Consider the following 15271-nt stretch of genomic DNA (forward strand, 5'->3'; position numbering starts at 1 on the left):
TTCTGTTCAGGCTTCAAGTTCCTTCTGACCCCAACACACATTTTTTTCTTAATTAATTAATTAATTAATTTTTGAGGGAAAGAGAGAAAGAGACAAAAAGAGAGAGAAAGAGAGAAGGGCAGAGAGAGAGGAGAAAGAGAATCCCAAACAGACTCCATACGGCCAGCGTGGAGCCAGATGTGGGGCTCGAACCCACAAACTTTGAGATCATGACCTGAGCTGAAACCAAGAGTGGGGGGCTCAACCGACTGAGCCACTCAGGTGCTCCCAACACACTTTTGAACCCTAAACTGAAACAGGAAAATTTTGGATGTATTCATGCCACACTAATATAAGAATGCTGAGTATGGCACAAAATGATTATTCTTCTGTCAAAAAAGAAATTCCATATACCTCATAAAGTACCTAAAGTCAACTGGCAAAACTTTATCTAGCATATGTCAGGCATTGTCTTAGGAAGAGTACATAGGGTATGACAATACCTAACGAAAAAGACCGCAAGTGTCTTTTTATGACTTGCTCAATTACATACACCAAGGCGTATGTAATATTCTCAGGATATCAATAAAAGTATTCCAAGTTATCCCATTATGTTGATGTTGTAAATCTTAAACTTCTTTGGTGTTAAATGTCTGTTAAGAACACAATCCAAGTGTTCTGTGGTTATTTATTTAAAAAAATCATTTTTTTCCCATGGAAAGTAATTTATTTAAAAAGTCACTTTTTTCCATGGAAAGTAACTTACTTAAAAAAATCATTTTTTTTTCCCATGGAAAGAGTGAACAAAACAAAAGCACAGTTCTCACTGTAGAGTCAAAGTAATAAAGGGCCTTTTGTAGACAAATTCTAGAACTTCTTAATTATACATTGGCTTATTATCTGTATCTCCAGTATTATAAAGTACCAGAACTTCATTAGAAAAATTAAGCTGGAAAAATGAAGGCAGTACTTTGTAAATTTCCACTGGAAATGAGCTGGGAGAGGCAGAGGAATACTGGATCAAAAGAGGGTAATCATGCTTAACTGTGCCCTAGAGCACCCGCATGTTTAATACGATTTGCACAGTAACTACCTCTCCTATTACTGCTTGTTTGGAGTATTCTGTGTTAATGGGGTTAGCTAATTTAGTATTTTAACTTAAAAAGGCTCTGCTGATTAATAAATGTTGCACACTGTGCTAGTAATTAAAATAAATGGAAGAGTTACAAATAAAAGTTGAATTGTTAAGAAAACATTGTCTGAAAATATACGATAATCCCTATTTATCATAATACAACAACAGTTCAGAAAATATGCAAATTGTAAAGGCCTAAAGTGTTTGAAAATCCCAAGGGTCAAAAAACTTTTGAGATGTGTTAAATTTTCTTATCACTATTCTTTAGTGATAAATATAACCAGATCTCATCTAGATGTACATTTTTGTGAATGTCCTTTAAAAAAAAAAACTGTTTAGATCTAGTTTCTTAACCTTTCCTATAACATTTTTCCAGTGGTAACGGTCTACGAAATGATACTGATACTTAATTAGAAAAGTGTATTTAAAAGGATTAATAATGAGTAAATCTATTCACCAAGGCTTCTGTCTAAGCCAGGGTGCACATTTGAGAGAATGACGGCAGACACACAAGATTCATAGTTACTGAAAACACTTGTTACCAGTGCCAGCAAATGGCCGAGCTAAAGAAGTGGAGCTTCTATGCTTTGCTACTAAATGTGTGTAGGATGCCTCTCATTTCACCTAATCTGGTAACAAAGGGTGACAGAACGTGCCATCCCAGAACATGCCACTTTGCCAAAGGATTATTTTGAGCTAAAGGCACTTGAAAAGATAGGCACAAGAAAAGTGATCTGAACTCTCCATTTTTTTTTGAACTCTCCTTTTATTCCCTAAAATCGGGAACTAACACACCCCTATGACAGCTGGCTCTCCTAAACCAGGAGGAAAGACGTGCTTATCACCAGAGATGAGGAGCTGAGGCCAACGGAATTTTGTACAAATTTTGTTATTTAACTTTTCTCTTCCTTTGCTCTCCCCACACGTTTTATTTTTCCACAATTGCTTCTCATTGTTCAAGCTCATATATAAGCACTTAGGGTTTGCCACTTTTTTGGGGTATTCATTTCCTTATGTGGCTCCTGTGTCATGTAATACTTAATTTAACAAGTGTGTGTGCTTTTCTCCTGTTAATGTGTTGTAGGTCAATTTAATTTTTAGGCCCAGCTGAGGACCCTAAGGGGTTAGAGTGAAAGTTTTTCCTCCCCTACAATAACTATCAGAAAATTAACACCTTTTATTTTTCAAAAAGATGTAGACAGCTATTAAGCTGTCTGTATTTACGTTCTTATGAAAGCCTATACAGCTTTAAAATAAAATATAATTTATACTGTGATTCAATTATTAACTTCTCCTCATAGGGAGGCTCAAGCCACAATCATATTTTTTTCAATCCTTTAAATGACCATGCCTTAAACCTGCAGAAGAATCTCCAGTCCTTAGAAATCCAAGGATTTCCCTCAAGTTTAGCTCAGGTTTATAAACACCAAAGGCTGATCTAACAAGATAGCTCTTAGCTTTATTTATTTTTTTAATTTAATTTAAGAGAGAGAAAGAAAGAGAGAGAGAGAGAGAGAACGCGAGTGGGGGAGAGGGGCAGAGGAAGGCAGAGAGACAATCGTAAAGCAGACTCCATGCTCAGTGCGGAGCCAGATGATCATGACCTGAGCCACCATCAAAATCCTGATGCTACAATGACTGAGGCACCCAGACGCCCCCAAGGTAGCGCTTTCATCTGAAGAACAAGGTACATTAGTTTTCTATTGCTTCTATAAGTCACCACAAACTTACTGGCTTAAAGAGTACAAAATGTCGGCAGACTGAAATGGGTCTCACTGGGCTAAGATCAAGGTGCCGGCAGAGCTGCATTCCTTCTGGAGATTCTAGGGGGAAAGTCACTTCTCTCCCTTTCCCAGCTTCTGGAGGCTGCCACTATTCCTTGGTTGTAGCCGCGTCCATGAGATGCAAAGGCAGCAAAGATAAGTTGTCCTTCTCATATCACACAACCCTGACCTATGTGGTAAAATCTCTTTCTGCCTCCCTCTTCCACTTTTAAGGACCCTTGTGATTATATTGGGCCCCCTCAGATAATTTGGGATTAACCCCCCCATCCTTAAAACCTTAATCATGTCGGTAAAGTCCTCTACATCATAGAAGGTAACATATTCACAGCTTCCTGAGTTAGGTTGGGACTCCCACAGACTCTGTCGGGAGCCATCATTTTGCCTCCCAGAACACAGACTGGCACTGACTTCTATTACATGTCTTAAACCCACTCCCATTGGATCCAGTTACAGTCTGCATAATTATACTCTCTGTATTAAACCAGAATGCTTAGAATTAACAGAAGGTATTAACATATAGGACCTTAGCACCTCTCATAAGACTTTAAGCGAAGCCCCTGTCAGCCTGTACCACCTGACATGGTCACCCATTCCATTCCATCTCTGCCATGTCGGTGCGTATGTTAAGCATTTACTTGGAGAGCTTTTTTTTTTTTAATTTTTTTTTTCAACGTTTATTTATTTTTGGGACAGAGAGAGACAGAGCATGAACGGGGGAGGGGCAGAGAGAGAGGGAGACACAGAATCGGAAACAGGCTCCAGGCTCTGAGCCATCAGCCCAGAGCCCGACGCGGGGCTCGAACTCACGGACCGCGAGATCGTGACCTGGCTGAAGTCGGACGCTTAACCGACTGCGCCACCCAGGCGCCCCATACTTGGAGAGCTCTTTGATGGCAGGGACTTCTACTTCTTCCACCTCTTAAAAACAATGACTCTTTTCTTCATTTCATCGGGGCAACTGGCATGGTCCTATTTTACATCTAAAAATATTCTTTGAAATGCTCTGAAAAAATCTAAAACAAATATGTGTTGCTGTCTCCATTTTTCAAAAAGTAAAAATAACAATTCTTTTAAGTGTTTTTAAGTGAATATCAGATTGAGTAAATCATGGGAGTTAGAAAATTCCTTAACGGAAGCGGAAGACAACGTGGGATATACAGAGGAATGGAAGCTGCTCAGAAGCCCTGAGGCACAGAGTTTCTCATGAAGTGTGGCAGATTGGCTAGAGAAGCAAGCCTAGATCCCATCCTGAAGGGCCTTGTGTCTTGTGATGAAGAATTAAGATTTATCATGGAGTTGATAAAAAGCCATTAAAAAGTATTTTGGCTGAATGACAGCTTGCTTAAATGTCTCTAGTATTGTTGTGGTAAATGGGAATATGAACAAGGAAGATAATTTTCCTCAAGAAAAAGTGAGAAACTGGAATGAGTTTCTTTGGGGAAAAGAGCAAACAGATAAAGTTCTCAAATGTTTACAAAACCCCCTTTGTAGTCTGTACTCAGTGCGTACAATACTATTGTCCCACTTTCTATACTTATTTTAAAGAACAAAAAAGAATGTGACATTATTTGGAAAACAGGACTGTTGCAGATATAAGAAGATGAGATCCTAATGGAATAAGATAGGCCCCTAAGATAGATAGGACGCTCTGCATTACAAAATTATGCATCTCTGTGGTAAAGAATACTTTTTTCCTAATTTCTATCACAGAATTATTATCTATAAATATATAAAACCTAAATTTCTAACATTTCTTTTGCCTCACAATACACAATAATACAATTATGTTATGCAGTATATAAAAACCAAAATGGTTTCAGAAGAAGCTACAAAATATCACTGCTTTAATTCTCAAAACAAAACAAAACAAAACAGGAATTACCCATTGGCTAGTTGCTACGACCAGTTGCTTAGCCCCATGGCTAAAAACATAATAGCTTTAAATCTCTAAGTAATTTCTTTAGCATTCCCAATCGGGTGTGTTTCTAATTGGTTGATAATCCTGGAAGCACCTTTCAATTTGAAAGCTTCAGGATAAGGGGTTACCAGCATGATATATAGCACAGATGTTGAAGGTATTGACAAGTATCCATGGAGAGTGTAAGTGGACCACCTTTCTTTGGGGATGATGTTGACATCTGTTCTTCCAGGCTTATCAAGGGAAATTCTATGAAAGGATACTTCCGTATCTTTTGATAGATGGTGATTTGCATATAAATACCAAGGTGGCCAATTATTTGAACAGCTAATCTTGTTATTTCATAAACCTATGCATCATTGAAAACAAAAATAATTCTGTGTAATAGAACTCCTCCAATATACATCACTAAATCGCAGATTTTGCTTGACTAAGTCTGAGTAGCATTAATCTTCTATAATTTCTTTGGTAAAACAAATATACCTTCTCCAAACCAAATGGAAATAGGTTTTTTATTGTTTTCTTATTCATCATAGGTTGGGTGTCTGTCAATTCTTGAAAGAAGCTGTGGAATACTCTATAGCTAATTATTTCACATCAAGTAATTGCTATAAAATATATATATATATATATATATATATATATATATATATATATATAACTTGAGATGCCTGCCAATTTTATCTTTCATCTGAATTTGTGGGAAATTTTCATTTTTAAAGAGATTCTTCAGAAATGTATGATTAAAATAAAGCACGTTATATATCCCACCTGACTGATAAAATGATCCAAAATCCACTGTGTTGGATGAGAGGTAATTCTAGTTTCTTTACTTAACAAAGCATGCTTTGTAATGTATTTTGGAACTATTATTAGATAAATTATTATTATGTAACATTTATAATATGATTAACTCATACTATATATCATGTAAAAACAATAGTTTATATGTTGTTGACTATTATACAATGATTTATAGTAATATTTTATATTATAATTATTACATAATCATAGTTTATGTTAGAATATAATAATCTTATTATTAGAATATGTATATTACTAAAGAATTATTATAAGATACAATACAAAGATAATTACAGTATATATTATAGGATAATAATAATAATTTTTAAAAAGCCATTCTAGATTTTAAATAGTCTGTTTACAAATTATATACAACTATTTTGATGACAAAAATGCCTTAAGAGAGAGGAAGTGCTTTGGAGAAAGATGTATGAATTGAGACCCAAATCAGTGAGACTAGTAAAATAATTTTAAATTGCATATGCTATTAGATCTTCCTTATCTTCTTCAGTTATCTTCCTCAGTAGTAAAGACTCTAACCTCCTTCACTGCATCTGATTTAGTTATTTATTTATTTGTTATTATTTTTTTAATATAATTGTCAAGTTAGCTAACATGCAGTGTATACAGTGTGCTCTTGGCTTTGGAAGTAGATTCCCATGATTCATCACTTACATACAACACCCACTATTCATCCCAACAAGTGCCCTCCTCAATGCCCATCACCAACTTTCTCCTCTCCCTCCCCCCTCCCCCCCATCAACCCTCAGTTTGTTCTCTGTATTTTAAGAGTCTCTTATGGTTTGCCTCCCTCCCTGAAACTATTTTTTTTCTCCTTCCCTTCCCCCATATTAAGTTTCTCAAATTCCACATGAGTGAAAACATATACCTGTCTTTCTCTGCCTGACTTATTTCTTTGCCTGACTTAGCATAATACCCTCCAGTTCCATCTACATTGTTGCAAATGGCAAGATTACATTCTTTCTCATTGCCAAATAGTATTCCATTGTATATATAAGCCACATCTTCTTTATCCATTCATCAGTGGATGGAAATTTGGGCACTTTCTATAATTTGGCTATTGTTGATAGCACTGCTATAATCATTGGGGTACATGTGCCTCTATGAATCAGCAGTCCTGTATTCTTTGGATAAATCCTTAGTAGTGCTATTGTGCAGTCATAGGGTAATTCTATTTTTAATTTTTTGAGGAATCTCCACACTGTTTTCCAGAGTGGCTGCACCAGTTTGCATTCTCACCAACAGTGTAAGATGTTTTTCCACATCCTCACCAACATCTGTTGTTTCCTGACTTGTTAATTTTGGCTACTATGACTGGTGTGAGGTGGTATCTCAATGTGGTTTTGATTTGTATTTCCCTGATGATGAGTGATGTTGAGCATCTTTTTTCATGTGTCTGTTGGCCATCTGGATGTCTTCTTTGGAAAAGTGTCTATTCATGTCTTCTGGCCATTTCTTCCCTGGATTATCTGTTTTTTGAGTGTTGAGTTTAGTAAGTTCTTCATAGATTTTTGGATACTAACTATTATCCGATATGTCATTTGCAAACATCTTTTCCCATTCCATCGGTTGCCTTTTAGTTTTGTTGATTGTTTCATCTGTGCAGAAGCTTTTTATCTTGATGAGATCCTAATAGCTCAGTTTTTTTATTTCCCTTGCCCTCAGAGATGTGTTGAGTAAGAAGTTGATGCAGCTGAGGTCAAAGAGGTTATTGCCTGCTTTCTCCTCTAGGGTTTTGATGGTTTCCTGTCTCACATTTAAGTCTTTCATCCATTCTGAGTTTATTTTTGTGTATGGTGTAAGAAAGTGGTCCACTTTCATTCTTCTGCATGTTACTGTCCAGGTCACCCAGCACCATTTGCTAAAGAGCCTGTCTTTTTTCCATTGGATACTCTTTTCTGCTTTGTCAAAAATTAGTTGGCCATACATTTGTGGGTCCAATTTTGGGTTCTCTATTCTATTCCATTGGTCTATGTGTCTGTTTTTGTGCCAATACCACACTATCTTGATGATTACAGCTTTGTAGTAGAGGCTAAAGCCCAGGATTGTGATGCTCCCCAACTTTGGTTTTCTTTTTCAACATTACTTTGGCTATTCAGGGTCTTTTATGGTTCCATACAAATTTTAGGATTGTTTGTTCTAGCTCTGAGAAGAATGCTGGTGCAATTTTGATTGGGATTGCATTGAATGTATAGATTGCTTTGATATTGTAAGAATATTTGTTCTTCCAATCCATGAGCATAGAAGGTTTTTCCATGTCGTTGTGACTTCTTCAATTTCTTTCATAAATTTTCTATAGTTTTCAGCACACAGATCTTTTACATGTTTGCTTAGGTTTATTCCTAGGTATTTTATGGTTCTTGGTGCAATTGTAAATGGGATTGATTTCTTGATTTCTCTTTCTGTTGCTTCATTGTTGATGTATAGAAATACAAACGATTTCTGTACATTGATTTTGTATTGTGCAACTTTGCTGAATTCATGTATCAGTTCTAGCAGCTTTTTGGTGGAGTCTTTGGGTTATCCATGTAGAGTATCATGTCATCTGTGAAAAGAGACATTTTGACTTCTTATTTGCCAATTTGGATGCCTTTTATTTCATTTTGTTGTCTGATGGCTGAGGCTAGGATTTCCTACATTGTTAACACGACATTAAACAACAGTGGTGAAGGCAGACATCCCTGTCATGTTCCTGATCTTGGGGAAAGCTCTCAGTTTTTCCTCATTGAGGAGGATATTAGGTGTGGGCTTTTCATATGTGGCTTTTGTGATGTTAAGGTATTTTCCTCCTATCCTGACTTTCTTGAGGGTTTTTATTAAGAAAGGATGTTACATTTTGTCAAATGTTTTTTTTTTTTTTCTGCGTCTATTGACAGGATTATATGGTTTTTATCCTTTCTTCTATTAATGTGATGTATCACATTGCTTGATTTGCGAATATTGAACTAGCCCTACAGGCCAGAAATGAATCCTACTTGATCACAGTGAATAATTCTTTTAATATACTGTTGAATTCGATTTGCTAGTATCTTGTTGAGAATTTTTGTATCCATATTCATCATGGATACTGGCCTGTAATTCTCCTTTTTAGTGGGGTCTTTGTCTGGTTTGGGAATCAAGGTAATGCTGGCTTCATAGAATGCATCCAGAAGCTTTCCTTCCATTTCTAATTTTTGGAACAGCTTGAGAAGAATAGGTATTAACTCTGCTTTGAATGTCTGGTAGAATTCCCCTGGGAAGCCATCTGGCCCAGGACTCTTATTTGTTGGGAGATTTTTGATAACTGATTCAATTTCTTCACTGGTTATGGGTCTGTTCAAATTTTCTATTTCTTCCCGTTTGAGTTTTGGTAGTATGTGGGTGTCTAGGGAATTTTCCAATTCTTCCAGGTTGTCCAGTTTGTTGGCATATAATTGTTCATAGTATTCTCTAATAATCGTTTATATTTCTGTGGTGTTGGTTGTGATCTCTCCTCTTTTATTCGTGATTTTATTTATTTAGGTTCTCTCTCTTTTCTTTTTGAGAAGTCTGGATGGGGGTTATCAATTTTGTTTATGTTTTCAAAAAACCAGGTCTTAGATCCATTGATCTGTTCTACTGTTTTTTTTTTTTAATTCTATATTGTTTATTTCTGCTGTAATCTTTATTGTTTCTCTTCTGCTGGCTTTGGGGTTTCTTTGCTGCTCTGCTTCTAGTTTCTTCAGGTGTGAGGTTAGGTTTTGTATTTTGGATTTTTCTTGTTTCTTGAGATAGGCCTGGATTGCAATGCATTTTCAATATTTTCACTTTCATTTGCTTCCATATATTTCTTTAATTTCTTCTTTAATTGTCTGGTTGATCCATTCATTCTTTAGTAGGATGTTCTTTAACCCCCATGCTTTTGGAGGCTTTCCAAATTTTTTCTTGTAGTTGATTTCAAGTTTCAAAGCATTGTGATCTGAAAATATGCATGGTATCATCTCAATTCTTTTATATTTATTGAGGGCTGTTTTGTAACCCAGTATGTGATCTATCTTAGAGAATGTTCCATGTGCACTTGAGAAGAATGTGTATTCTGCTGATTTTGGATGAAAAGTTCTGAATATATCTCTCAAGTCCATCTGGTCCAGTGTATCATTCAAGGCCATTATTTCTTTATTCATTTTCTACCTAGATGATCTGTTCATTGTTGTAAGTGGAGTATTAAAGCCCCTTGCAATTTCTGTATTCTTATCAGTAAGATTGTTTATGTTTGTGATTAATTGATTTATACAGTTGGGTGCTTCCAAGTTGGGGGCATAAACATTTATAATTGTTAGCTCTTCTTGATGGATAGACCCTATAACTATGATAATAATGCCCTTCTTTATCTCTTGTTATAGTCTTTAGTTTAAAATCTAGTTTGTCTGATATAGGTATGGCTACTCCAGCTTTCTTTTGACTTCTGGTAGCATGATAGATGGATCTCTATCCCCTCACTTTCAAAATGAAAGTGTCCTCAGGTCTAAAATGGGTCTCTTGTAGACAGCATATAGATGGATCTTGGTTTTTTATCCATTGTGATACCCTATGTCTTTGGATTAGGACATTTAGTCCATTTACATTCAAAGTTATTATTGAAAGATATGGGTTTAGTGTCATTGCATTATCTGTAGGTTTCATGCTTGTGGAGTGTCTCTGGTCCTTTGTAGTCTTTGCAGCATTCCACTCACAGACCGCCCCCCCCCCCCCCCCCCCCCCCCGCCTTAGGATCTCTTGCAGGGCTGGTTTAGTGGCCATGAACTCCTTCAGTTTTTGTTTGCCTGGGAAAGTCTTTATCTCTCCTTCTATACTGAATGACAGCCTTGATGGATAAAGGATTCATGGCTGCATATTTTTCCTATTCAGCACATTGAATATTTCCTGCCAATCCCTTCTGGCCTGCCAAGTTTCAGTGGACAGGTCTGCCTCTACCCTTATGTGCCTACCCTTGTAGGTTAAGGCCCATTTGTCCCTAGCTGCTTTCAGAACTCTCTCCTTATCTTTGTATTTTGCCAGTTTCACCATGATATGACATGGTGAAGACCTATTCTTGTTGAATCTGAAGGGAGTTCTGTGCCTCCCGGATTTGGATGTCTGCTTCCTTCCCCAGATTAGGAAAGTTCTCAGGTATATTTTGTTCAAATAAACCTTCTCCCTCTTTCTCTCTCTTCTTCTTCTTCTCTGGAAGTCCTATGATATGGATATTATTACATTTCATTGAATCACTTAGTTCTCTAATTCTCCCCTTGTGGTCTAGTATTTTCTCACCTCTCTTTTTCTCAGCTTCATCATTTTCCATAATTTTATCTTCTGTTTCCCTTGTTCTCCCCTCTGCTTCCTCCATCTTGCTGTCACTGCATCTAGTTTATTTTTCACCTCATTTATAGTATTTCTTAATTCATCATGACTATTTCTTAGTTCCTTGATCGCTGCAGCAATAGAATCTCTGCTGTCTTCTATGCTTTTTTCAAGCCCAGCTACTAATCTTATGACTGTTATTCTAAATTCTTGATCAGATATATCTGTTTTGAGTAATTTTCTAGCTTTCATTTCTTACTGGAATTTGAGAAGTCTTCCATTTTGTCATTTTGGCTAGTTTTCTGTACTTTACATGTTTTAGTATCTTGTTATGTGTCCTGCAACTGCGAGCACTACTATATTAAAAAGGGGTCAAACATTGTCCAAGGCCTGGCTCTTCAGGAGGTATTTTTGGAGTCTGTTGTACACTGCACCTGATTTATGAAAACTACAATGTATATCAGCGTTTCCAAATTAAATTTAGTCCACATTAAGAAAAATGTTTTTGTTCTGTTGGCTCTTATTTTGGAAGCATCATAAATACATAGGCTTTCACTAGATAATTAAGGTAATTATTTTCACAGATGTATGGACAGTAGTCACTTATCCCCTTGGAATGCCATTAATTCACACATACACACACACACATCTGTGTGTGTGTGTGTGTGTGTGTGTGTGTGTGAATAAATATGTATCCATATATATACACATTTATATATATTTACATATATAAATATATAAAACATTTGCATGTTGCTTCTGAATGGGTCAAGGGTGGCTTTACCTTTTTTCACAAAAAAGAGATTCTCTACAATCAGGAAATAAAAATGTTGGATCCCTTAAGGCACCAAACATGGTACAGCTATGTTTTTAAACTAAGAACTCACATATTGTCATTTATATTTCGCATCCACTCCTGTTTTCTGAGTTCTTCTCTGGCCATCTTTAACTCATTGATTGGTTCTGCCATCCACAATGTTGGCTCCAAAGGCTTGTAGCGCTGTTCCAGTACTTCGGTGATATCACGGAAAGGTCCCTGACAAGAAAGAATGAGGAAATACTCTACTATGGAAGATCTGTTGTTATATTTTTGATGACTAAAGGTGCTGAATATTTACAAAGTATAGTAAGTTTACCAAATTATTTTTAAATAACAAGCTATTCTTCTCTGAATTAGAATATACATAAGAGGGGCGCACCTGGGTGGCTCAGCTCAGGTCATGATATCACAGTTTGTGAGTTCGAGCCCCACATGGGGCACCACGCTGTTAGCACTTGGGATTCTCAATCTCTCTCTCTCTCTCAAAATAAATAAATAAGCTTTAAAAAGTACATAATAATATCACATCTTCAAGAAATGTTCACACAAGTATTAAATATTTTGATAAATTCTTAAATTTTAAATTTGATAAATATTTTGATAAATATTTTGATAAATGTTTTGATTTTATAAATACAAGTAGTAAAATATTTGATATTAGCCAGAATTTCCCTATTTACATCAAAAGACTTTTCATGCTAAAACTCTAAATTTGTAGTTATAAGTTACTTTGTTTTCTAATTTAAAAAAAATGTTTCTTCTGGTATAATTTTAAAAAAAATTCTCTCCCTTTTTGAGCAAGTAAAAGTATTAGGAAAAATTCTGAGCATTGCTTTTAAAAAGCTCTCTTATAAACAGAAATAGCATAGCAAGTGTTATTTTATTAAGATAAAACTTTGAAGTTAATGCCACAACTTATGCTTAATTGGTGATCCTCCAAAACACAGAAGGGCCATAATTGTAATTAATTTAAGTGTTCTTTATTTAAAATTCTAAATTCTATTGCATAATAGCTCTGATACAATGGCAACTATTTAATGGTACAAATACATAGGAGAGGAAAGTCCATAAGCTGCAATAGTGAAAACTGTTTTACAAAATATCCTACCTTTAAATTAGTAGTTACTTACACTAATTACTAGAATCCACTGATTGTCCAATTAGTATCATATTAAGTACAATACAAATCAGAAGTGGCTCCAGATTCTGCTACGCCATTAATTATATACTGCTTTCTTCTTTCATCACTATCATACAGGAGAGAAGTGATGTAAAATGGACAAAGATTCCTAATCATATTCCTTATCCTTAAAGATCGCTTCTTTAAATAGGTTATCACTAACAAGACACAGCTGGAGTTACTGCAAGCACTGAGTGAAGACTGTGGGGCTAATAAAAAGAAATGATTCACGCCTCATTTATGTTCACTTATGTTTTACATTAATAGAAACCAATAATAGGAACCAGTTACCATAAAAGTCATGGACCGTAAATAACACAAATGGCAAATAAGTATCATCTAGTACTTTTCACAGCTGGACAGGAGGATTGCTATATTTGAAAGTAGTTAATGGATTTTTATTGGAACTTTACTTTTTAAAGATACAGTAACATGATTCCAAGTTCACCATTAAGAAATCAAATGGGGATTTTTTTTTTCTCTTTACAGATTCTTCATGTTTTCCTTTGAGAAATTCTATGGTTTAAAAATTAATACTTGGTTGTGTTATCAGGGAAAATTATTTCTCTAGACCTTTTTCCCTCATATGTAAAATGGAATAATAACTCACAAAATTAATCTTACAATATATGAGATAATGTAAGTAACACTCTTAGCATTGTACTCAGAACATACTAAACACTCAAAAATGATACTCCTGGCTTTATTTTCATTATTAGTTTCAAGAGAAGTTTGAAAAAGGTTTTTTTTTTTTAAATTTTTTTTTTCAACGTTTATCTATTTTTGGAACAGAGAGAGACAGAGCATGAACAGGGGAGGGGCAGAGAGAGAGGGAGACACAGAATCGGAAACAGGCTCCAGGCTCTGAGCCATCAGCCCAGAGCCTGACGCGGGGCTCGAACTCACGGACCGCGAGATCGTGACCTGGCTGAAGTCGGACGCCTAACCGACTGCGCCACCCAGGCGCCCCAAAAGGTTTTGAACAATAGCAGTGTCATATATATATATGAGGAAATGGGCAAGGCTAGTTCTTTGAAGGAACTGGCATTCACAAGGAGAAATGGTCTTCTAAGTGTCCAAGCTCTGCCCTCTATCCTCTGGTGGTGTATCAACATAACACATATCCATTTGTAGACTTACTTGTTCTGGAGCTTACTGTTTCCAGAAAGACTAGGAAATGAAAAAGAAGGAGCCCTACTCAAGCAGCAAAATTTAAGACAAAAATAGACCCAGTCTCTCTTTGGGGCTTAATATAACCTTTGTGGCCCTAGTCCTCCTGTTAGCATGTCCATCTCTCTATGTCCCTCAGTGCCTGGTCCACACATTTCTATCCTAAACAATCCATGTCTTGCCTCTGAGCTCAATAGAACTCCTCCCTGGTAAGCAAATGACATGTGCTGTCAAGCTTCTCCTATGCCAACGCTCTTTCAATTTGTGCCTTTTAGATCTCAAGTGATTACTTACATTGATCATACCTGGAGTGACATGGGGTCGCAGATTTTGGACATAGCTTCCAACTTCAGATCTGCTCATTGTACCCCTTTCCAAATATTAATCCCTATAATGCCTAGACTCAACCTGAAATGTTAGTCTCCTTTGGCTCTTAGCTATAGTTTTCCAAAGTTTGATTTTATTTGCCTCCAACCAAATCCTGATTATAAAGGTCAAATACATTTATGTTCTTCTGTGTTTTTAATAGCCCATGTTACTTTATAGTCATCTTGTATTTTTAAACTATTCTCAAAGCTTAAATAATAATGAAGTTATATTTCAAACTCCTAACATTATCTCATACGTTTAAGAAATTTAGCTTACAAGTACAGACAGATCATCGGAGTATAAATATTACAATTTGGAGTAGAGCATATATAATCTTAAATTTCCCTAATGATGTATGTAGCTTTATATTATTAGATAACATAAAGGAAATGTGGTTAAGTCTAATAAAACCACAACAGTAAACATCCCATTCTGTGAAAACAAGAATGGAAAGAAGGAAAAAAAGAAGACAAGGAAGTGAGGAAAGGAGAAGCCAAAGGAAGCTGAGAGAGAAGCAGGTGGGATGAAAAGATGGGTTGAGGAAGAGTGGGAAGGAAGGAAATACAAAAGAAGGAAAGAAAGGAAGAAAGACGAGATATAATGGTGTGGAGGGGAGGAAAGAAGACCAGGGATAGGAATAAGGACATAGGAAAAGAAGGAAAGAGAAAAAGAACAAGGGTAGAGAGCAAAAGTAAAAAAAAGGAAGAAAGAAGGGAGCAGAAAAGAAAAGAAAATTAACAATGATCATTATTTTGTGGTATGCTAGATGAAGGTAATTTCTGAGTATGTGTAT

General features: G+C 36.0%; 1 protein-coding gene across 5 annotated transcripts in view; it reads right to left on the reverse strand.

Moving 5' to 3' along the window:
- The window catches only part of SPATA17 (spermatogenesis associated 17), a 228127-nt gene that overhangs the window by 104340 nt on the left and 108516 nt on the right, over window positions 1-15271 (reverse strand). For all 5 annotated transcript variants that reach the window (XM_086693317.1, XM_086693316.1, XM_086693318.1 and 2 more), the window contains one exon: window positions 11827-11975. In XM_086693317.1, coding sequence (XP_086549443.1) covers window positions 11827-11975 — 149 coding nt within the window. The remainder of the gene's footprint in view (window positions 1-11826; window positions 11976-15271) is intronic.

This window comes from Puma concolor, chromosome E4 (assembly GCF_028749965.1).
Source record: "Puma concolor isolate L17-30 chromosome E4, mPumCon1.1.hap2, whole genome shotgun sequence".
NCBI classification, from domain to species: domain Eukaryota; kingdom Metazoa; phylum Chordata; class Mammalia; order Carnivora; family Felidae; genus Puma; species Puma concolor.